The 23,377-nt window shown below is 64.9% G+C and overlaps 1 protein-coding gene across 7 annotated transcripts in view; it reads left to right on the forward strand.

Moving 5' to 3' along the window:
* PLCH2 (phospholipase C eta 2) overlaps window positions 1-23,377 on the forward strand; it is a 59,711-nt gene that overhangs the window by 32,520 nt on the left and 3,814 nt on the right. For 4 of the 7 annotated variants that reach the window (XR_012129924.1, XM_073233046.1, XM_073233048.1 and 1 more), the window contains exons 3-20: window positions 5,627-5,773; window positions 6,285-6,871; window positions 9,853-10,023; window positions 11,968-12,061; window positions 12,235-12,438; window positions 12,699-12,819; window positions 14,221-14,392; window positions 14,622-14,729; window positions 15,606-15,764; window positions 18,628-18,714; window positions 19,005-19,087; window positions 19,351-19,448; window positions 19,525-19,707; window positions 20,027-20,134; window positions 20,793-20,917; window positions 20,972-21,074; window positions 21,350-21,496; window positions 21,830-21,909. Coding sequence is in view for 5 of the 7 variants with exons in the window: in XM_073233046.1 (XP_073089147.1) it covers window positions 5,627-5,773; window positions 6,285-6,871; window positions 9,853-10,023; window positions 11,968-12,061; window positions 12,235-12,438; window positions 12,699-12,819; window positions 14,221-14,392; window positions 14,622-14,729; window positions 15,606-15,764; window positions 18,628-18,714; window positions 19,005-19,087; window positions 19,351-19,448; window positions 19,525-19,707; window positions 20,027-20,134; window positions 20,793-20,917; window positions 20,972-21,074; window positions 21,350-21,496; window positions 21,830-21,909 (2,777 nt within the window). In the remaining 2 variants the exon portion in view is untranslated. The remainder of the gene's footprint in view (window positions 1-5,626; window positions 5,774-6,284; window positions 6,872-9,852; window positions 10,024-11,967; window positions 12,062-12,234; window positions 12,439-12,698; window positions 12,820-14,220; window positions 14,393-14,621; window positions 14,730-15,605; window positions 15,765-18,627; window positions 18,715-19,004; window positions 19,088-19,350; window positions 19,449-19,524; window positions 19,708-20,026; window positions 20,135-20,792; window positions 20,918-20,971; window positions 21,075-21,349; window positions 21,497-21,829; window positions 21,910-23,377) is intronic. The other 3 variants (XR_012129925.1, XM_073233047.1, XM_073233049.1) reach the window with 2 other exon arrangements.

The following is a 23,377-nucleotide window of genomic DNA, read 5'->3' on the forward strand; positions in this document are numbered from 1 at the left end:
CTTCCCTCCTGGAGACGCTGGCCAGGGCCGGGCTGAGCCCCGTGGGCGCGGCAGAGCCCTGCACCCCGGCTGGGCCCGGGTGGCCTCGTCTCCACCCAAGCACAGTCTGAGCACCTGCTGCATGCTGAGCCGAGCCGTCAGCAGACAGCAGAGATGCAGCAGCCGGGGGATGGTGCAGGGGGCACTGAGGACCCTGCGGGGACTATGGCAGGGGTGGGCAGGCTGGGCCACTCATGCCCTTACGTCCCGCTATTGCCAACCATTCTAAGTACAGTGGACACAGGAAGGGCTTGCTTGAGGGCAAAGCAAAACTGGCTGAGGTGGAGGCTGGAGTCCAGGGCAGGTGCCCACTGCCCTGGCCGCATGTGCTCGGCGGAGGGGCCAGTGACTGAGGGCGGGCACGCCTGCACCCCACTGTGGGAAGGGGCCTGCAGCACCCAGGGCTGCGCACGCCTCACGCCGGGAAGCCGGTGGGTGTAATTTGTGGCTTTGTCGGAAGATGAAAGTGATTTTCCAGCCTCCCCTAGGAGAGGCGGATGCTAACTGCCGCAGGCCTCTCGTTACCTTCTGTGTTGGGACAGGATCGGTCTCTGCCATAAAAACAAAATTAAGCCGGTGCTGCCCAGCTTCCCACAGCAAGGGCGTTTCCTCCTTGGGCAGCTGCCGTCTGTGTCCTGAGGCAACCACAGTCCAAGGAGGGGGGCGGTGAGGGCACCTTCTGACTGATGGGGACACTGAGGCAGGGAGGCTGGTGGGGGCCGCCTGGGGACTCACTGCTACCTGCTGCCAGTGTCACGCTGGGCCAGCAGTTTGGCCACAGCGCAGGGCCCTAGCCAGGAAGAGTCATGGCCCTTCTCCTCTGGGCTGTTGGTATAGGGTCACTGTGCGCCCTGAGGCCCTGGAAGCCCCCCTGGGTCCCTAACCCAAGGAGGTGGCCCTGCCTGTCCACCTGTGTGCCAGGATGCAGCTGGAGGTGTTTGCACTGCCTGGCGGTGGCCCAGCCCTAGGGCACGGATGGCCATGGCTATGCCACCGGTGGCCATGGCTCCAGGTCACTTCCCAGAGCTGGCTTGGTGGCCTCAGGACTGGGGGCCCAGTTTGTGTGCACCCACACTCGAGCGCCCACTGTGGGCTGGTCACAGCTGGTGCAGGGGCCCAGTGGGACAGGCCTGGGTGATCCTACTCGGGAGAGCCTGGGGTTGCAGTGTGTGGACAGGTGCATGTGGTCCTGTCAGGCGGCTGGGAGGAGCCTGGACCAGTCAACCCCTGGTCACTGACCGAGGACAAGGGGGGGGGCTTGGGAGCGGTGCTCCTGGAGCGAGGAGGAAGGGGCCTGGGAGCACCCCCCTCCCACGGAGCCCTCCTGCCCCCCCCGACCTGGCCTGGGGGTGCTGGGCGGGCTGGGTGCAGGGCTGGCCTTCCCTGTGCGCCTGCTGGTCAGGCGGGGGTCAGGTGCATCTGACCCCCCTGGAGGCCAGGGGCGGCTGCTTCAGCTGTCCGGGCTCCAGGCCGGGGCAGAGCATGTAGACCGCTGGGCCAGGGGCACTGGCCACGGTTGGGGCCTGCGGCCTGTGCGATACGCAGAGCGGGCAGGGCACTTCTTTGCCGGCCTCCCTGGGCTCGGGGCTGGCAGGGTGAGAGTGCGGGCTGGGCAGTGGGGGATGCACCGGGTGGTGTGAGCGCCCTGGGTGTGGAAGGTGCGCCAGGGGTCCCTCTGTGACCCCATTGTGGGGGCAGGGTGGGGGCTGGGCCCTTCTCCCTCTAGGTGTCGGTCCAGGTCAGCTCTCAGGCAGCACCTGGGCCGGCAGCAGGGGCGTGGGGGTGTGTGGCATCCTGGGCCCCGAGTGGCCCTGAGGGAGTGGAGGAGGGGGTGTTGGTTGGGTGACTGTGTGTAGACACGGGGCTCCTGGCTGGCATTGTGGTCCTGGGCCTTTGGGGAGCTGGAGGTGTGGTGAGAGGCAGGGGTACCCCCCCAGGGCTTGGCATTGTCGGGACCCAGGGCTGTGGGCAGGACCTGGGGGAGGGTGAGCGGAAGGGCCTGCGCCTCCTGTCCTGGGCACCTGAGTCCTCTGGGGTCTCAGCTGCTGTGGGTCCGAGCCCAGCTGGGCAGCCGCCCGGGGTGTGGCCTTCCCCCACAGCCAGCATTCTCAGCGGCACCATGGGGACGTTGGGGTTACCCCCAGGGCCTGGCGCTCCATGGGGTCCTGTGGCCCCCAGCTCTGCACCGCCGCTGCAGTTCTGTGCCCCGGCTCCTGGAGTACCAGAAGCGGCATGGGGGCCACCTGGGTAGCAGAGGTGCCTTGCTGGCAGAGCCCCGAGTCAGGCCGGATTAGCTGGACCTTCACCTGCCTGGCCAGTGGAGGATTAAGGCCTGGGGCAGCTGAGGGGGGCCTGGCCCTCCCGCCTGTGCTCCTCCCAGAACCCCTGCCCAGGGGGATGAAGGTGTCCAAGCACCCATGGCTGATGGCAGGAGACCCTTTATCAGCTAGTGGCTTACAGCCCAAGGATGCGGCCTGAGAGGCGGAGGGGTGGGCTCAGTGCACCAGGTCCACGCTCTGGGTGGAGGCTACCAGCTGGGCTCTGCCATTTGTCTTTGAGTCAATTACACGGATCTGGTGGGGTGGGGCCCCAGTTCTCTGAGACCGGCCAGGGTGCCCACCCTGCCCGACCTTGGACCCCAGTGCTGTGACAGGCTGCCCGGCCTCTTGGGTCTCCTGTCCTGTGTCTGTGCGTGGAAGGGGAGGCTGACAGCTGCTGCCTCAGCACAGCCCAGGAGTGGAGGGGTTTATGGCAAGGTAGACAGAGCTGCCACTGGCTGCCCGGGACACAGGCACCCGTTCTGGTCCTGTGGTGGGGCACAGGGTGGGCTGGGGGATAATGGGCCCCATGGCAGAAGGACCTTGGTGTCCCCGGGATCAGGTCCCAGTCCTCACTGCCCACTGGCCATGACCATGGGGTTCTGCCCCTCAGGCCTCATGCCATCCTGCCTGACAGGCTGGCCTGCCCCGTGGCCTGCAACGCCCAGCGCTCCTGGACTGTGAGAGGCAGCGTGTTGTCCTCTCTGTCTCTCCTGCCAGCCCATCACCCTTCCTCATGCCCCAGAGATGCCCAGGGTGATGTTGGGTCCTTCTGAGCTGCCTGCCGCCAGGACTGCCCTTGTCTTGGCCTTGGTGGTGTGGCCTTGACTGGGCCTGCATCCGGTCAGCAGGGGCTGAGGGCTCTCTCTGGTGCCCCCACCCCAGGCCAGCCCGCCCCTGGGGGCAGGTGCAGAGAGGAAGGCACCCAGGCCATGCAAAGTCAAGTTGGGGGACTGGTCCTCAGGGACAGAGGCTGTGTAGCCAGGGGCCTGGAGCTGGTGAAGGGGGCAGGGAGTGCTGGGCCCAGGCTCAGGGCGTCCCTTCAGCCAGTGCTGGGAGCCGCCGCGTCCTCAGACCTTAACGGCTGGGTCCTTTGATGCCCCGTAGGCACACCTGTCTGTCCTGCTTGTCAGTACGCCACTGGGTTGTGGGGGCTGGTGGAAGGGCCTTGCACCACACTGCCACCCACCTGGTTCTCTGCTGGTCCCCAGCTGGGAGTCCCCTTGGCCTAAATCCTCTGGCCAGCTGGGCCGATCCAGGCGTGGATCAGTGCAGGGGACGGGCAAAGGCTGTGGGGAGGCGGGTGGCGGGCAGGCAGAGGCCCTGAGGCTCCCCTGTCCCAGACTCTGGGGGGCTGCTTCTTTGGGGTCTTCTCCCTGACCCTGGTGGGTGGGCGGGCGGGCTGGGCGGCCTGGCAGCAGGCCTGCGGGGCCCTGTGGGGCTCTGAGGAGAGGAGGGGCCCATGCACCCCCCACAGCACCTGAGCTGCCTCTGAGGGCGGGTCCTCTGTGCCCGTTGTCCTGGCGTGTCCGTCCCCTGGCCAACTATCCCTGGTCAGACCAAAGGCACAGTGGCCTGCCTGGCAGAGGCCCTCCTCTGGGTTGGAGGGAGTGTGGCCATGTCCCCGTCGCAGCAGCTTGGCCCACTAGGTAAGGGGGCAGCCCTGCCAACTGGCAGGGGCAGGGACTGACCTGCTCCTCCCTGGCCAGAGCCCGCGCAGCCCCACCACCCACCCCATGCAAACCAGGAGCCTCCTGCTCCTCGGGCCCCCTCTGGGCTTGTGGGGGTCCAGCAGCATCCCTTCTCCCCAGTCTGTCCCTCTGACCCCACCCCCCAGCCAGGGTTGAGCGCAGGCCAGGTGACAGAGGGGAAGGACCGGACCGGCGGGGCCCAGGTGGGTGTGCTGGCTGGGCACTGAGGCATCTCCAAAGCTTTTGCTGAGGGTTCCTGGAACTCTGGTGGGTGGCGGCACCTTCAGGGCAGGTGGGTGGGGTCAGCATGCTGGTGCTGGACGTACCAGCCCTGGGAAGCTGAGGGCGCCTAGCTGCTGAGCTGCTGTGGGGAGGATGTAGCCTGCCCAGCAGGTGATGGGCGAGTGGAGGGTCTTGGTGGGGAGCCCACACAAGGCCCCATTCAGGGCTGTCCACCTGCGGGGTCCCGCCTCAGCTGGTCATGGGCCCTGGCCTGGGTGCCACCCTCTGGAGCCCTGCTGTAGGCCCCTCGGCATGTCCCCATCCCCATCTCCTGCTTCACCTGCTACCCCATCTCAGCTGCCCCACCTGTGTCTCCACCTCCTGATGTCCCACCAGGTACAGCCTCCCTGTGTTCCCCACCCCCACAGTGCCTGCAGTCAAGGTTAGAGATGGGCTTCCTCCAAGAAGTCCTCCCTGACCAGTCCCCTCAGCATGGCGCCGCCCACAGGCCACCACACTGGGTGGCTTTGTGGAGTTAACCCCATGCTTCAGCAGATGGCACCTTCTGGGTCCTGGTGTGATGGGCCCTGTGCCACTATCCTGGCTGGCACCCCCTCCCTTGGGACCTGGGTGGCTGCAAACAGGAGGCCAAGTGAACAGAGGAGGGGAGGGGCAGGAGGGCCCTGTGGGGGACTGTTTGGGTTCTGGAGCTCAGACCTTCCCAGGTCTCACCCTGTATAGGGCCTGGGCCTCTAGGAGCTTCCCTCTGTGACCCCCAGGGGTAGGTGTGAGTGTTGCCTGTGGGAGAGGGTGACTTTCCTGGAGATAGCATGGGAAGGGGGACTGGGCTCCCAGGAGGAGCTTATGGGTGGGCCAGCAAGCCAGGCTGGGTGTTATGGGAGTCCTGCCCCGCTCCTGGCAGAGGCCTCGTTGCACAGCAGCTCTCGCGGGACTCGGCCATCGCATCCCTGGCCACCCTTGAGGGCTGTGGCCTTAGGGGCAGGTCATGGTGGTTCCTGGTGGTCCAGGTGGTGGACAGTGGGATGGGCAGGTGACTGGATGTGGAGGAGCAGGTCCTGTCTGGGTCCTCTGGCCCTCAGGCCCCAGGGCCAGCAGGAAGGGCCGGTCAGGCAGAATTGGTCTGTTTCTCTGCATGGACTCTGGCCCTGCATTCTGGTCCCAGACTGGATGTGTGACCTGGTCCAGCACCTGGTGGTCAAGACAGCCCTGGAGGTCTGAACTTGGCCCCCGTGGGCGGGTGGGTGATGGTCTTCTTGCCCCTTGAGCACGTGGGGGTGAGTGGTTGGGCTGTGCAGCGCTCACCAGTGCCCTCTCTGTCTGTCTGCGGGCGTCCAGTGGAGCGATGCATGACAGCCATGCAGGCGGGCACGCAGATGGTGAAGCTCCGTGGCAGCTCCAAGGGCCTGGCCCGCTTCTACTTCCTGGACGCACATGGCTCCTGCATCCGGTGGCGGCCCTCGCGCAAGAACGAGAAGGCAAAGAGTGAGCGTGTGGCCTGGCTGGGCAGGGCAGCAGGGACCCTCCCAGAGTGGCCACTCTGAGGGCAGCCCGGGAAGTCACCAGGTGGCTGCCACCTGGTGCATGGGCACAGTTGGCCTCGGGGTTGCATGGTGCCATCTGGACGTGGGAGGGGAGGGGTCAGGCCTGCCTGTTGGGGCAGGCGCAGCTGCTGGCCTGGTGCGGCCCACTGGGACTCAGTGGAGAACAAGCGGCCCCAGCGCCTAGCCCTGGGGCTGGGGTCCCATCTCCTGCTGGGACGGGCCAAGAGGCGAAAGGACCCTCATTCTCGCTGGGCAGATGAGACCTCCCACTGCGAGGCACCAGCCAGGCACACTGATGGCTGGACTCCCGTGCCATGTTGCCCAGGCAGCCTGGAGTGAGCAGCTGGCATAGGGAGCTAGGAGGGGTCCTGAGCTGTGTCTGTGAGCACCTCTGGGCTGGCGGGGGACGCCTGGGCCGGGCGGGCTGTGACGGCATCCCCCGCCACCCGCAGTCTCCGTCGACTCCATCCAGGAGGTGAGCGAGGGGCGGCAGTCAGAGATCTTCCAGCGCTATCCCGACGGCAGCTTCGACCCCAACTGCTGCTTCAGCATCTACCACGGCAGCCCCCGCGAGTCGCTGGACCTGGTTTCGTGCGGCAGGGACGAAGCTCGCACCTGGGTCACGGGGCTGCGCTACCTCATGGCCGGCATCAGTGACGAGGACAGCCTGGCCCGCCGCCAGCGCACCAGGGACCAATATCCTTGGGCGCGGGGGGAGGGCCCAGGGAGGGGCCCAGCGATGAGCCCTCCACGGGCCACTCTGGGCGGGGCTCCCCTGCCCCTGGCGGGCCACACGTTGGGGGAGGGGGGGAAGGGCAGAGGCTCTTGGGCCGTCCCCCCGACTCCTTCCTGCGGGTGGGGGGGCTCTGCTACCCTGCTGGATGCGCTGAACCCTAACTCGGCCCCAAAGTGGCTGAAGCAGACGTTTGACGAGGCGGACAAGAATGGGGACGGCAGCCTGAGCATCAGTGAGGTCCTGCAGCTGCTGCACAAGCTGAACGTGAACCTGCCTCGGCAGAGGGTGAAGCAGATGTTCCAGGTGAGGGGACGGGGCTGCAGGCCTTGTGGGGCGGGGCTCCGCGAGCTGCCCGCCGCTCTTCAGTGAATGGTGGGAAGTGCGGGGCCAGCAGCCCTGGACCTCCGGAGGCCCCAAGGTGCTTCCTCTGCAGCTGGGGCAGGTGCTGGGTGCCTGAGGACCCACCCAGAGGCCCACTCCCTGCCTGTCCCTCCCCGACTCCCTGGGCCTGAAGGCAGCAGCTCCTGGTCCCCAACTGTCATAGAAATTATGAAATGTGTCCTGCTGAGTGGCAGCCGTCATCGCCTGTGGTCAGTTCTGTCCTTCTGGAGCCCTCGCTGGTACAGGGGAGGGGAACATGGCGTCAGCAGCTCCCAGGCCTCATCGTTTTCCTGCAGTGGGAAGAGGGTTCCTTGAGCCTGAGCCAGGCCACATGCCACACACACGCTTGCATGCACATGCATGCACACTGACTGCTCTGCCAGCCGCAGCGGCTCCTGCCTGTGCTGTCCTGATGGACAGGTGGTCACGTTCGGCTGGAGCGAGGGAGCTGGCCAGCTCAGAGCCCATGGGTCTGTACATGAATGAGGGGCTGAGCAGGATGCTGTGGGTGTGCCGGCTGAGGACGGGGACACTCACAGGGGGGACAGGGCCTGCCCGGGCAGTGAGGAGCTGGGGATCTGCTCGGGTCTGCAGATCAGCCCCCTGCAGGTTCCCCGCCTGCCCCACTCCAGGGGCAGCTCTGGGGTCAGCAGGCCCCTCCAGAACTGCGAGGCTGTGACAGGGGGCCCAGGTGGCAGTCTGGCTTAGGATGTGGGGGTCTGCTTGGCCTCTGAGGCAGGAGGAGAGACAAATACCTCACACAGTTTGCAAGGCTCCTGGGGCCTGAGGGTCCAGTGGGAAGTCCTGGCTTGAAAATGCCCCATGCTGGGAGCTCGAGAAGCCCGGGCCTGCCTGCCCCTCCTGTAAGGCCACTGGGCCTCACATACCCTCCAGGCACACGAGGGGGAAGAACCCCTGACCGGTCCTGGCCCTGACCCTGGTCTCCAACTAGATCACCTCAAGGAAGCCCTGGACGGAGCGGAGACACCCTGCAGGTGGGCCCGCTCTGTGCCGGCTCCGGAGAATAGCCAGAAGGTCCAGGGGTGTGGGCCTGGAGCTGACACCACACCAGGCAGTTCAGACCCTGGCAGTCATGTCCCTGTGCCCGGGCCTCCCTGCCTGTCTGCACGGCCGCCCAGGGAAGGAGGGCTCAAGAGTGGCTTGAACATAATTTTATGAAGTCTGAGAGAGCAGTGGAATGTAGGCTAGGCCCGGTGTGGCCACAGACCCCATTGCATAGTAAGCACCCTGGCCGGCTCTGAGGCTGGCTCAGCAGGGCAGCTCGGGCAGCGTGTGCCCTCGGCCGCCGAGGCTTCCATTCATGGAAAGAAAAGCAGCTCCACGGCCACATGGGGAGGTGTTTCTGGTTTTGAGGGTTCAGATCTGTCCTTTGGGTCTCCCGGGAGCATTAGTGTCATAAACCTTTTCATTTCCTGCTGAGGGCCAGCAGCTGGGCAGCCATCTGGCAGCTCCCTGCCCTGGACTCCTGGCTGCACTGCCTGGCATAGAGCCTGGCATGAGGCCAGCCACCCTGTGGGCTGAATACTGAGGGAATAGGCATTTCTGCCTAGCTCCAGCCACACCCCCGGGGAGGCTACCAGCCTGGCTCTGCCCCAGAGGGGCTCTCTGACCCTCAGTGTGACCCGGCCCTGTCTCTCCTGCCAGCTCCCAGATGTAGGGCTGCCTCAAACCTAGCACCAGCCACACCAGGATTTTTGTCTGACATCTGCCGGGCCCCAAAACATGTGGCTCTGGGCTGGCCCCTCATGCCAAGCTGGCCCTGTCCCAGTGTTGGCATGGGCATGTAGGTCCTGGAGTGAGAAGCTGGGGCCCACTAGGCCCCCTCCTCAGTGAAGAGCTGCAGTGCCGGCATGTGTGCAGGTCGGGGCCCAACCTTCCCAGAGCCCAGCTCCTGCTAGGTATGGGGATGGGGAGGCTGTGGCCACCTGGCTTACACTGGTGATGCTCCCAGTTCAGAGGGGGCCTCAGTGACTCGGCACCCACCCTGGCCACCCCGGATTGTGTGGCCCAATGAGGAAAGACATTCCAGGCGGCCTGCAGGGCTGACGTGCACTGTGCTGTCCATGGTGCTGACTTGGCATCTGTCCCTGCACGTCCTGTTGCTGGATCAGAATCCATCTTTAGCACTCAGAGCAGCACCTTCTAGGGCCCTCCCTTGTCTGCACCCCCAGGGCTTCCTCTGGGCAGCCTGGCTTCCAGGCCTTCTGGGTCTGCTCCTGACCTTGGCTCTTGACATCCCCAGGGTCTGACCCCTCAGCAGATGCCTCCCAAGCGAGTGGATTCATGGAGGAGTCCATGGTCTCCCTGGCTGGGGTCCTGGTGGGTTTTCTCCTGGAGCCCCTGCAGGTGTGCAGAGGTCGTGTGAGCCGCGCTGCCTGCAAAGCAGATGGCCTGAGACCAGGGTCCTCTCCTCTCTGCCGTGGACACTGGAGCCAGGACACCCTCGCAGCCCTGGGGCCCTGTGCTCTTCTAATTGATGGGCAGCCGATTGTAATTACAGGCTCACAGCCCAGAATGGGCATTGACTCCAGGGTGGGGCCTGGCTCCAGGGTGGGGCGTTGATAGTAGGGTGGAGTGTTGTCTTGAATGTGGGGTGTTGGCTCTCAGTCGTGGTGACTGCAGGCTTCAGCTGCAGGCTGACCTTGGAAGGCTTGGACTGGGGGAGGATTGGGTCAGATCTGTGTGAAAGGTCACTCAGTGGCTTCTTGGTGGGAAAGTCAGGGGGGCAGATGCTTCTGTGGGGTCCCAGGGAGCAATCACGAGGCCTTGACAAGGGTGGCGACGTTGTGATTTGGGGTTAGAAGGAGCAGGGTGGGCCTGGAGGACCTCACATGGATGGGGCTCGGGGGGACATGGGGGCACCCAGAGGTCTTGCACTGCAGGAAGCAGACACAGACGACCACCAAGGGACACTGGACTTTGAGGAGTTCTGTGCCTTCTACAAGATGATGTCCACCCGCCGGGATCTCTACCTGCTCATGCTGACCTACAGTAGCCACAAGGACCACCTGGACACTGCCGACCTCCAGCGCTTCCTGGAAGTGGAGCAGAAAGTGAGTGCGCCACGGGAGGAGCGGGGTCCCGGCCGGTGTGGTCTCCCCGCGGCTTCCAGGGCATCCGAGCCTGCTCACACAGTGGCTGAGCACTGAAGAAGGGCGGGCACCGGCCTGGCACAGAGCTCCTCAAATCCGCCTCCGCTTAGTGGGCCTACGTCAGTTCCTAGGAGGGACCTAAGCTTTCTGAGGGGAGCCCCACTTGAGCACAGCACCAGCTTCAGCGTGGAGCGTCCTGTGAGGCGCGGGGTCCGCGGCTCAGGCTCCCTTTTGCTGTAGCGTGTAGGTCTAGCTGGCTTGTGTCCCCATCGCTACCCATTTGTCCAGAGGATACCCAGATGCCTCCGGGAGTATGACAGCAGGGTACGCCTGCCCACTTCCCTTGGCCCAGGCAGTCTTGTCCATCTTGAGAGGCCACGTGATCCCTGGGCAGTGCCCACTGACCAGGTTCCCAGTGTCCGGAGTCTCACAGGTCTGAACCCCTCATCCCAGGCCTGGCAGGAGCTGGGTGCCACCAGGTGCTCTGATGGGCAGCAGGCTAGAAGCCCATGGCAGGGGAGGGGAAGTGCTCCCCCAAGGGGAAGGTAGGTAGTGGGGCTCAGACAGGCATGTGGTCCCACCCTGAGGGCTGGTGGGAGGGCCAGTGTCCAGGCCTGTAATTTCCTGGGACCCTCAAGGATCTGCTTGTGGGAGGGGAGAAGGGCGGGGCAAACTGCAGGCCCTAGGAGCTTTGCCCTTCTGGGGCCGGACACCCTGGCCAGGGCCCTCCACCCAGCCCCCCATCGCACATGATGTCAGCCTCAAAGTGAGGGGCCCTGGGCAGGATCAGGGCCTGGGTGGCTAGAACAGCAACAGGAAGGGCTTTGGGACCCAGGGTGGGTCTGTGGTGTTTGCAGGGGGTTGCCCTTAATGCTGTCCTGGGTCAGCACCTGCCCCGTCCTTTCCCATGAGGCTGCTCCGAACCCAGGGTGTGACTTAGGTGGCTGGGTCCTGGCTGTGCCCCCGCATCTCTCTCCCCCTCAGTAACACTTTGCTGGGGCTCTGTCCTTCTGGCAGCCTGTTTGCTTCCTCTCCAGGCCTGCTGGGGGGGTGCACTGGGGGCTTGCCCAGGCAGGAGAGCTGCAGCCAGCCTGGCTGGGTCCTGCTGGTGGGGGCAGCTTGTTTCCAGCCCAGCCGCTGGGGGCAGCACTGGGAGGAGGCTGTGGGTCTTCTGTCCCCTCTGCTGGCACGTACAGGGGTGCAAGGCAGGAATGTGGCCCAGTCGAGGGTGCGCAGAACTGACATGTAGTTCCCTGACCTTTGCCTCAAGCTTTCCAGAACTCTCCATATAGTCTGGGGCCAAAACTGTCCACCAGGCAGATGGGTTGAGCCCTGGCCCAGCCCCTGGACTCTGGGTCCACAGTTGCTCCGAGCTCTGGCCCCTCCCTCCTCCACCATTTGTATGCACCCCCACATTCCTGGGGTCTTCCTGGGAGCCTTGCTGATGGACCAGCTTCTGGAAACTGGGGGCTCCTGGCCCGGATGGCACCCCAGGGCCCTGGGTGATCACCCCAATGCACAGGGCCGCCTCTCCTGCACATTCCCACGTGCCAGCCCTGGCCCCTGCCTGACCTGCCGTGGTTCATGGCTCTCAGGACCCCTCAGAGGGGAGGCGGGCAGCCCAGCTGATGAGTCCAAAGACCCCTCCCCTTGCTTCAAGGATCCTCAGTCAGAGCCAGCTCTTCCAAAGCCATGGGGCCCACCTGCAGTCCGCTGGCCACCAAGTCCAGGTCTCGTGACACTGGGGACGCCAGCGAGCCCCACTGGGGGAAGCACGCTCTCCGTGGGGGAAGCTCACTACTCTGGGCAGCGCCGATGCGGCAACTAGAGACAGGCGGGGGCGGGAGTGGGGGCGCTGGACGGGCTGTCCGAGGCTAGCCTGGCTCAAGCCCCCCTCTGGCCTAGGTGACGGGGGTGACACTTGAGAGCTGCCAGGACATCATCGAGCAGTTTGAGCCCTGCCCAGAAAACAGGAGTAAGAGGGTGCTGGGCATCGACGGTAAGTGGGGTGGCACTGCTGCCCAGCTGTCCTGGCATACCTGCAGGCCTGGACAGTCGGCCCGAGCAGGTCACTCCCCTGTCCATGTGGCTCGGGGGGTGGCGGTCCCGAGGGGAGCCCAGGGGTGGGGCTGGCAGGCAGGGCCTGAGCCCGCCCCCATGCTCCCCCTGTAGGTTTCACCAACTACACACGGAGCCCGGCTGGTGACATCTTCAACCCTGAGCACCATGGTGTGCACCAGGACATGACCCGGCCGCTGAGCCACTACTTCATCACCTCGTCCCATAACACCTACCTCGTGGGCGACCAGCTCATGTCCCAGTCTCGGGTGGACATGTATGCCTGGGTGCTGCAGGCTGGCTGCCGCTGTGTGGAGGGTGAGTGGCGGGGGTTCTGAGACCCCACAGCCCCTTGGCCCAGGGGCCGATCCTGGGCTCTGGACTGGTACCATTGGAGGGGAGCCTTCTGGGGTCTCTGGGCAGGTCTCTGCCCCCTGCCCCGGGTAAAGGCTGAGAGGGGCCTCTCCTGGTGTCAAGTCACCGCGTAAGAGGACCCCTTCGGTCCGAGTCTGCTGGCTGTGGGTCCCTGGGCACTGACGGCCAAGCCCTGGAGCTGACCGGGATTTGCCTGCCCACAGTGGACTGCTGGGATGGGCCTGATGGGGAGCCCATTGTGCATCACGGCTACACTCTGACCTCTAAGATCCTCTTCAAAGACGTCATTGAGACCATCAACAAATACGCCTTCATTAAGAACGAGTGAGTGGCTGGGACTCCAGGGCTGCTGCTGCTGGGGAGCAGGTTGGGGGGGCCCAGGGGCTGTTCCTGCCCCCGCCCCACATCCTTTCTGCGGGCGGCGGCTCAGGGTCTCTTGTTGAGGGTGAGGGCAGGGGAGTGAGAGGAGCTGTGGATCTTGGGACGGGGGAGGTGGGTGTGGGAGCGGGCAGCCTGGCAGGCTGGGGCTGTGCAGCGCACGGGCATCCATACGTTGGCGGCCCTGGTGTCAGCCGCAGGGGCTCCAGGACAGATTACCCCCAGAGGCGGCTCTGCGTCCAGATTCAATTTGCTGTCACTCAGCTGTGGCTCCAGACACTGCTGACCAGAATTCAGTTACTCTCTGGAAAGAGAAGGCAGCCTCCCCAGCCCCTTAGACTCATCTCAAGTCTTGGTTAAATGAGGCTCGCAGGCGAGAAGGAGCTGATGAACGAAGGAGGACAGGAGAAGCAGGGTCGGTCTAGGGAACAGGCACAGAGCCTTCCTACCCGGGGAAGAGCTGGCCTGGGCTCTGTCTCTGGCTGCAGGGGCGGGGGTGGGGGTGCCTCTGCACGGTGGCAGGCGAGGGGGCATCTCAGTACGGGCGCTAGGTCACACAGGTCTCCTACGGCTGCCGAGGAGCCAGGCCCCGGGCAGGCTTGCGCCTCGTGTGCCAGCATGCCCTTCATAGGCACAGGCTTCAGCCCCTAGCCTGGGACGGGGGCACAGGAGAGCCTCTGCCCCGCGCCTTGCTCACCCCTCTGCGGTGCAGGACGTGCCATCTCCTGCTCTGCTTCATGCCCTCTGGGTCTGGGTCATCTACATTTTCTAAAAGGCCTATGTTGCCTTTGGCAAAAATCCAAATAACATGTTTATGGTTAAAAACAATAAATCAAACAGCTGAAGAACTTATAATGGCAATCCCCATGCTGCACGGCCTATCTGGGGCCACTAGGCAATGACTGGTTCCTCAGGACAGTCAGTGCCAGGCCTGTGTTCCCTTTATGGGGCCAATGCCAGGACCCCAGGGCCATCCACAGGAGTGTCGCCAGGGTCCAGGGCAGTGGACCGTCTATCTCAGGCTTGACGTTGCCTCCCGTCCTGCCCATTTAATCTGCATCACCTTAAAACCAAGACGTGCTGACTTGCTTGAATGTGTCCCTCTTGCTGCTGGAGTTTCTAATCACCTTTGTTTTTTCCTGCTGGGAGGAGCAGCACATGCCCTCTTTACCCACCCGCGAGGCCTCCCAACAGCTCCCCTCCCCTCCCCTCCCGGACGGCCAGCAGCTGTCGTGCTGGGCTCCTGGTGAAGACCCTCTCCACTCTGTGGTGCAGGTGACCGGAGCCCTGCAGAGGCCAGCCTCCCCCTCCCCCGGCCCACCTTGCTCTTCCCACCTTGGGGCACAGGTACCCAGTGATCCTGTCCATTGAGAACCACTGCAGTGTCATTCAGCAGAAGAAGATGGCCCAGTACCTGACTGACATCCTCGGGGATAAGCTGGACTTGTCGTCAGTGAGCAGTGAGGATGCCACCACGCTGCCCTCTCCACAGGCACTCAAGGGCAAGATCCTGGTGAAGGTGAGCACCTTCCTGCCCCTCCTGGGGCCAGGCCCAGTGGCCACTCAGCCCGGGATCTCTGCATGCACACCCTGGGTTTCCTAAGCAAGCAGGGATGCGGGGGGCTGTGCCTGCCCCGAGGCCTGAGGTCCAAATGCAGCTTGGGAGAGGCCCTTCCCTCTGTCCTGCTCCCGTGGGCGCTCGCCCTCCACTTCATGCAGGGCAGCCCCCATGCATGCCTCGTCCCCAGGGCAAGAAGCTCCCAGCCGGCATTGGTGCGGACGTGGAGGAGGGCGACGTGTCTGACGAGGACAGCGCGGAGGAGCTTGAGGCCGACTGCAAGCTCCCGGATGGGGACGTGAGCCGGGGGGCCTCCTGCAGGGCGGGGCCGGGCCCCCAGGGGCAGGCTCATGGCCTCCACGTGCTGTTCTGTCTGCGCCCAGCGGTGCAGGGAGGCTGAGGGGTCAGGAGGGCTGTGCAGAGGGACTGGGGCTCCGTGATTAGCATCTCCTCTCCTCTGGGGCTGCTCTAAGCTGTGGCCGCGAGGCAGCAAAGGCATTATTTCTCCCCACGGGGCCATTGGATGGGAAATAATTACATGGAGCCACTGAGCTGGCTGATTGTTTTAGGAACCCTGGGGCAGCAGGATCCTTGCTGCTCCTGGTGCCTGCGCACCGCTCCCCACCCGAGGTGGCTGAGAGCCCATGTCTACCTTATACCCTGCCAACTGGCACAGGACACCCTGGGGCCCAAGGCCCTGGCCCTGCCCTGGAGGGGCCCATGTCGGTCAGGGCCACACTGGGGGATGCTCGGGTGGGGAGAGCTCCTGGAGACCCCTCCCCAGCCCCCGGCACCAGCCAGCCAGGCAGTCCGAACCCGCCCCTGCCCACGCCCATCTTCATGAGGCATGCGGTGACCAGTGGCAGGGTCCCAGGCCCACTGGGCAGCCAACCAGGTCTGCTGGGGCCCCTCAGGCAGGCATTAAGGGTCAGGAGGGCCTGGAGTCAGGGCCTGCTGGTCATTGTCCACAGTCCAGGGCAAGTCACATGCCCGCTGGCCAGGGGACTTCATGTAGGAGTGACGTGCAGTCCACACCAGGTGGGAGGGGCTGATATGTGCTCGGTCCAGATGGGGTGAGCTGCCCCCAGCTCCAGCAGGACCCTGCAGCGCTGCCCAAGACCTGGTGGGGGGCCTCCCTGCTGCCGCCAACAGGCCGGCCATCTGGCTCCTGCAGGCCTCCTCCAATCGGAAGCGTGTGGAAAGCATCGCCAAGAGGAAGCTGGATTCCCTAATCAAGGAGTCCAAGATTCGGGACTGTGAGGACCTGAACGCCTTCACTGTCTCCATGCTGCCTCCATCAGGGAAGCTGGGCCACAAGGCAGAGGGCAAAAGGGTAAGAGCCCTGTGGCCGGGGGCCCTGAGCATGAGGCCTGTGCTCCCCCGTGCGTGTGCGTACATGCGCATGGCACACAGCCACACACTTGGACCTGCACGCACACATGGCCACACACCTGCACGCATGGCCGGCTACCCCCTGTTGTTCTGCCAGAAGCCCGCATCTGGCTGTTCGGACTCTCATCCTGGAGGACCTTCAGACGTCGCCATGACACAGGGCAGAGAGCTGGGGCCAGGGCCTGCCCTCCTGTGTGGCTGCTCTGGTGCAGCTGACAGCCAGAGCCTGTCCCTTGAGGCCCAGGGCAAGCCCCAGCTGGTAGCCTCTACCTATCCTTGGGCAGGAGAGGCGAGCAGCCCCCGACAACTGGTGGCTCCTTGCAGAAGGGGGCTTGAGCAGTGCTTGGGGGCCAGAGGCAGGGCCCCCCACTGAGGGGTCTCATGAATGACAGGGAGGGGCGCCCATGGTCTCTGAACCCAGCCGCCCCTGCCCGGAGCCTCCCACAGCCTCGTGGGGAAGTGCCCCTGTGGAGAGGACAGCGAGGAGCATGTGCTGGGGGGGGGGTGTTGGGCCAGTGAGGCTGAGAGGTTCGAGTCTCGCCTGTGGGGGGACAGCAAACTGCGGGACAGGCACAGCATGGCTCGGCACAGCACAGCCGGAGCACCCGCAGATTCCTGGGGTCTATGGTGGGCGGGGCAGCTGGCCTTGGGCAGGTGGGCATCGGTAGGCCGTGCGGACCCCATTTTGCAGGTGAGCAAGGCAGCGTCTTCCTATTTTGGGGACCCCTGCCTCCTGCCCCCTGCATGGGCCTGGCCACTATCTGAGCTCCTGGTGGGGGAGGGCAGCTCCTCCCTGGCCAGCGTGAGGGGGCTGGGCCCCCTGACAGTATATTCCAATGTGGGTATTTGTGTCCCACCCATGGGGTACAACTGGTGCCTCTGGAAGCTCAAGGGTCCCTCTCCATGCAGATGGCCCCCCAGGTCATGTGCTGATAGCTGGTCACTTATTTCCAGAGGGCCAGTGTCTCTGGTGGGTGGGCAGGCAGCATGGTGGTCCTGCCTGGCTAAGCAGTGATGATGTGAAGTCCCTGCTTTTCCTGGGCAGGCAAAATGTGGGGGCGCTCAGAAGAGTAGCCTGGCCCTGGGGACCTTGTGTCTGAGCAGCCTTCTGCATGGGGGGGAGCAGGTGCTCAGGGAAGGCTTCCTGGAGGAGGTGGAGCTCAGACTGAGCTGCCAGGCATGGGGATTTGATGCGGGGAGCAGGGAGTCCCACCCCACCAGAGGCACCAGGCCCTCCCTGCTGTGACGTGGGCAGGGGGCCGCCAGGGGGTGGAGCTACGGAGTCTCTGTGGGGTCCAGGCAGAGAGGGGAGCGTCTAGGCAGCGGGGTATTGGATGTACCTGGACGTGCCTCTGTCCCCTCTGCCCGAGGGCCCGAGGCCCCCCTGAGGTCCTTGTGGGATGGGGCAGGTGGGGCCGAGGCTGTCTGGAGGGGAGGAAGAGGACAGGCCAGGAGGGGACCTGTTTGCCGCGCCAGCTGTGGGTGTGGCCGAGCACAGGCCTGGTCCACTGCTGGGACCTAGACCCCAGATGCCAGCGTGGCCAGGGCTGGACAGTCTTGGTCAGGAGGGGCTTGTGGGCCTGGCCCACACCTCTCCTTGGCTGTGCCCCGCCCACTGGCACTTGGTATGCAGCATTGCAGGAGATGTTTAAACAGCTGCGAAGCGGGTCAGCCTCAGCTGGCTCTGAACACTGAACTCGGCTTCCAGTGTCTCTGCCGGCCCACTGTGGAGTCATCAGTGAATCAGGAAAACAGGCTGGCATTGCTGGGGCACAGGGGGTGACACGTGTACAGGCAACTCAAGCCTTAGCCGCCCTGAGCGCCTTCAGTGTTGTGGGCCTGTGCCTCTCCGCGCAGCCCACCAGAGGGCACAAAGGGCACAGCCAGGCCCCTCCGCCACTCTGGCAACAGAAGGGCCGCCCGAGGCACCTGTGCTGACTCCCCAGGAGGGCGGAGGATGAGGGGTGAGGGGCACAGGAGTGGGGAGAGGTCAGGGGTCAGATGGAGCTCCGAGGGGGCTGACACTGACAGGCAGTGTCCCTGCCACGTGCTCCCTCCCTAGTGTGCGAGCCACTGTGGGCAGTGTCCAGGCTGGTAAGGTCAAGGGGCAGGCACTCTCTGATCATCCTTCCCTCTCCCTGTGTCCCCAGCTGGAGCTCCAGGCGACCGGAGCCCATCCCTGAGGGGGCCTTGCTCACCTCCTGGATGAGAGGCCAGCGGGAGGGCTGGGGTGTGGCCGGGTGGTGCCCAGGTGCAGGGCTGTGTCTGTGGGCGTTGTGCGGGGGCGCCCACAGTGGTGGCGTGCAGATGTGTGCGTATGGGACCAGCCTGGGGGAAGCCTCGGTGGGGGTTGGCGCAGGGAGGGACCTCTGTGCTCAGGAAGGCTGAGTGCCTGGAATCACTGTGCCCGAGGGTGAAGGGGAGCAGCTGGTGGGGGGGGTTCTTTTATCTGTCTGATCCGGTGAGGATGCCCCCGGAGTTGCAGGGATCCTGTAAAAGCCTTACAGAAGCAGGCACAGCTGGGAAATGTTCTAGACACACAAACAGCGTTTCTCATGCAGTCACTGTCTGGGAAAAACTCAGAACTGGGAACCTAATGAGTTTAAAACATCACATCAGGGTGAGCTGATGAGGTCGGGGGGAAAGACCATCCCATCGGAACCCCTGTTCTCAGCTCCCAGGCAGCTGCCTCAGTGCACCCAGGCCCGTTCAGCTCCCTGCCTCCTGGAAGGCTGCCTGGGCTGCCCCGCCCTACCTGGTGCAAAACTGGGCTCACTCTGCGCCCCTGTCTCCCCGCCTTCCAGGCTGAGGAGGATGCGGAGTCTGGGGGGGATGCTGGAGCCAGCAGGAAGAACAGCCGGCTTCTCGTGGGCAGCTTCTCCAAGCGGAAGGTCTGGGGGGCTCCTGGGCTGGGGTCCCTGCCCTCATGTGCCCTAGCTGGCCCTGTCTCTGTGCCCCAGGACCCCCCTAAAGTGCCTTGAGTCCCGAGTCCTGGTCAGGGTGGAACGAAGCAGGTGCCTTGTGGCCTCTGTTGGCTCACACCGGGCAATGCCCAAGTTCAGGGTCACCCGGGGCCCTGCTGAGGACGGGTAGGCCCACCTCCCACACCCTCATGGCCTGGCAGACAGCCTGGCCGCACCTAGGGCTCTGTGGGTGCTGACTATGCCCTCCTTCCCCCCAGAAAAAAAGCAGCAGGCTGAAGAAGGTGGCCAGCGTGGAGGACGGGGATGTGGACCCGGACCCCCAAGACAGCCAGAGCCGAGGGTCAGTGCCCCGCCCCCAGCCCAGGCCCTGGAAGAGGCAGCGGCAGCTGGAAGTGCCCAGGCCATCGTCCTGGCAATGCTGGGGTCCCATGTGCGCCCAGGGACAGCGTAGTGACTAGGGGGGACGGGGCCAGGGCAGGGGGCCGACGGGCCCATCCTGGTGGGGGAGGCGTTCCGTGGTGGGCTTGGCACTGCCCGCCCCCCAGTGTCACACCGCAGCCGGGCTGACCCCCGGGTCCCGCCCTGCCCCCGCCCTCTGCACAGGGCCGCCCGGCAGAAGAAGACCATGAAGCTGTCCCGCGCCCTCTCGGACCTGGTGAAGTACACCAAGTCTGTGGGCATCCATGACGTGGAGATGGAGGGTGAGGGCAATGGGGGCCCGGGCACAGGGGGGCCACCGCTCCTGGGCGAGAGCTGAGGCGGCCTGTGCGCCCGCAGTGGCGTCCAGCTGGCAGGTGTCGTCGTTCAGCGAGGCCAGGGCCCAGCAGATCCTGCAGCAGAAGCCGGCTCGGTACCTGTGCTTCAACCAGAACCAGCTCTCCCGCGTCTACCCCTCGTCCTACCGCGTCGACTCCAGCAACTTCAACCCGCAGCCCTTCTGGAACGCGGGCTGCCAGATGGGTGGGTGCAGGGGTGTGGCTGTCCTCACCCGTGGCTTTGGGGAGCCCCCTGTGGCATCCTCCAGGCTGGGACTTGGGGTGGGGGTTCCTCAGGACCCCAGGGCAAGGTGGGAGTTACGGCGTGTCTGCCATGCATGTCCAGGGGTGCGTGGGGGGCCGGCTCTGCCAGGCACTGCGGGTCACGTTGCCAGAATGCATGGCCCTGCCATGTTCAGCTGTGAGCCCCAGGCTCTGCTCACACAGGCTCCCAGGGGGCTGTGCAGGGGAGGCAGGGGCCATGGGCGCATGCTAACTGGGAGCCCTCACGTCCCTCCCCGCAGTGGCCCTGAACTACCAGTCGGAGGGGCGGATGCTGCAGTTGAACCGGGCCAAGTTCAGTGCCAACGGCAGCTGTGGCTACGTGCTCAAGCCCCAGTGCATGTGCCAGGGTGAGGCTGGGGCCCCAGGGCTGTGTGAGTGCACTAAGGTCATGGGGCGGCTTGGCAGGACTGCTGGGGCCATGCTGGGACCCGGGATGCCTGGAGGTGGGCCGTATGCAGTGAAGGGCCCCCACTCTGCCAGGGACCTGGAGGGGGTGAATGACCAAGCCCCTGCCCACACCCTGGCCCCCAAGAGGCTGCTGCATGGTGGGTTGAGGCTTGCCTGTACCACGAAGCAAGGGAGTTCCCTTCCCCCTTCCCCAGACCCTGGAGTTCTTCCCCTGATGCGCTGGAGACCATGTGTAGGTCTGTTTTCACCCATCCTCCTCCCCACCATCTTGGCTTGCGCGGTGCCTGTTATGGGCACTCACCTCTCAGGCTCTCCACCTGCCCTGCCTCTGGGCACCCAGCTCCCCGCCCAGAGACGGCTGGCCTCTCGCAGGAACCGAGCCCCCTGGCTCACCTATGGAGGGGGTCAAGTGGTGGCCATGCCGCAGGGCAGTTGTTATGGCGACTGCACACAGGCCCCGAGTGACCCCGCGCTGGAACGTAGCCCTCGCCCTCCTGGGCTGGGGCTCCCATCCAGTCAGTGGGGCTGGAGTGACCACCTGGCGACTTGAGGGGGCCCTGCCCCAGCCCCACTCAGCCCCATGCCCTGGCCCCTCAGGCAGCTTCAACCCCAATGCCGAGGACCCCCTGCCTGGGCAGCTCAAGAAGCAGCTGGTGCTGCGGATCATCAGTGGGCAGCAGCTCCCCAAGCCCAGGGACTCGATGCTGGGCGACCGTGGGGAGGTAGGAGAGGCGGGGAGCAGGGTGGGGGCAGGCTGGGGGCTGTCCCGGCACCAGCCCTGCCTTCTGTACCAGATCATCGACCCCTTCGTGGAGGTGGAGGTCATCGGGCTCCCCGTGGACTGCAGCAAGGAGCAGACCCACGTGGTGGACGATAATGGTGAGGGCTGTAGGCACCTGCTGCCACCTGGGCCCCGAGGCCCTGGCATGGCTCCCGCCTGGCGATGCCAATCTGGGAGCGGAAGTGGTCCAGGTCTGCCTCCTGTGGCCCAGAACTGTCCAGGGGTCCCCTCGGGTAGGAGCCCAACGGCAACCACCTGGCCCCTCTCACCAGCCGGCCCAGCCTAGGAGGCGGCTCCCGGAGAGGGTGTGGGCCCAGGTGACCGCCAGGCAGGGCCTGGGTGGGAGGTAACCCCTTCTTCTGACGGCCTCCAGGATTCAACCCCATGTGGGAGGAGACGCTGGTGTTCACAGTGCACATGCCTGAGATTGCGCTGGTGCGCTTCCTTGTCTGGGACCATGACCCCATCGGGCGTGACTTCATTGGCCAGAGGACACTGGCCTTCAGCAGCATGATGCCAGGTGGGCAGGGGGCAGAGCCCTGGGCCAGCATCCCTACTAGGGCTGGTGTCCCCCATGCAGGCCAGCTGAGAGCTCCAGGGCAGGGTGGGGCCCAGCATCCTTCTGGGAGTTGGCTCTTGCCTTGGGTGGCCTGGGGACACAGAGGAAGCTGACGAGAAGGGTGCAAGGCCAGGGGATCCCAGGCTGCAGAGGAGGAAGAGATCTTTGCAGGATGGAGCAATCCTGATGGGCTTCCTGGAGGAGGTGGAGTCCCCAGGACTGGGTTCTGGGTCAGGGCCTTGGGACCTGTGAGTGGAGGGTCGGGCAGGGTGAGCCGTGACCTGGCTGTTGCAGGCTACCGGCATGTGTACCTGGAGGGGATGGAAGAGGCTTCCATCTTCGTCCACGTGGCCATCGGTGACATCAGTGGTAAGGTGAGTGCCACCTGCACGGCTGCTCCCAAGCCCCACCCAGCTCTGTCCCTGGCCCGAGGCCTAGTGCTGGGCCTGTTATCTACCTGTGGGATGGGGGCCACCTGACCTCCGTCTGTGTCCCCAGGTGGCTCTGGGCACAGGAGATGGGTGCCATGGCCCCTCCCATCTCTCTCCTGTCCCTTCTACTTCTCAGGGTCCCTGCTTCTCCATCCCTCCTGGGAAGGTGTCTGCCTGGCTTTGTCCCGCTATCTCCCCCTCTGACCCCCAGCACATTTGCCTCTGCCCCAGGATGGGGGTCTGTCTGCCTCACTGTCCCATCTGCAGAGCCCAGGGGTCCCCAGTTCCATGCTCAGGGCCCAGGCAGGGCACACACAGGTGTCCTGTGGCAGCCCAGCACTAACCTCTCCCCTCGTGCCCCACGACCCTGCAGGCCTCCGGCTCTCTGTGGCCCGCCATCCGTCACCCGTCTGTCCTGTGTGCTTGTGTCTACGGGCTCCACGCCCGTGCCGGTGTCTCGCGGCCTCACGCTGTCTCTTTGGTCTTGCAGTGGCTCAGTGGCTTCTCTGTGTCCAAAGTCCACCTTTAGAAGCACGGCCCCCCTGTTAGAGCTCAAAGGTACCCCGGCCCGGGGCGGCCCAGCCCGCCCACCCCCCCGCATGCTCAGGCTACCCCATTAGCACCCGTGATTCCTGGTAGCATTTTGGAGACCGTCAGTTCATGTGATATGGATCGTGATGGGATTCCGGGGTCCCTCGGGCCACCCCTAGCCACAGGGCAGCACTCACGAGGCAGGCCCAGGACCTGGGTGCGGCCGCCTGCATGAGCAGCCCCTGCCGGTCCGCATCTCCTTCTGTCCTCATCTCGCTGACCCCTGTGCCTTCCCCCACTCCACACCCTGTGTCCGCTTCTCTAGCTGTGCGTGCTCAGCACCCCTGCCCTCATGTGCCCCTCTGACTGTCCCAGTGACCCCCAGTGCCGGGGCAGGAGGAGCCCCCAGCCTGAATCCTAGACCTTCTTCTAAGTGACTTTTCAGCCAACTTTGACCAGATTGCTCTGGATTTGGGTCCTGAATCAGGAAGCGATTCAAGGGCTGGCCACTGTAATGCCTCCCCCGAGGACTGACCCGTCACTGGGGAGTGGTAGCTGTTGTTTGGGGTCCCTGCATGTGAGGACCCTTCCAGTCTCTGCACCTGCAAGATGCACCCGCTGGCCCCCTCTGATGTTGACTCAGGCACTTGCCAGCCGGTCCCTGGGGCCCCTGGCTGCCCCCCTCAGGCGGGGAGGATGCGGGGAGAGGCCTTGCAGGGAACCCCCATCCCCACCTTGGCCAGCCGCGGTTTTGGCCACCAAGCCAGCATGGGCCCTGCCCTCAGGACACATGGGCAGAGAACAGGGCCCGGCAGGAGTCCAGAAGGCTTCCTGAAGAGGTGGCACCCCCAGTGTGGTGGGCATGGGGGTGCAACATGGG

This window comes from Manis javanica, chromosome 4, assembly GCF_040802235.1.
Source record: "Manis javanica isolate MJ-LG chromosome 4, MJ_LKY, whole genome shotgun sequence".
Taxonomy (NCBI): Eukaryota; Metazoa; Chordata; class Mammalia; order Pholidota; family Manidae; genus Manis; species Manis javanica.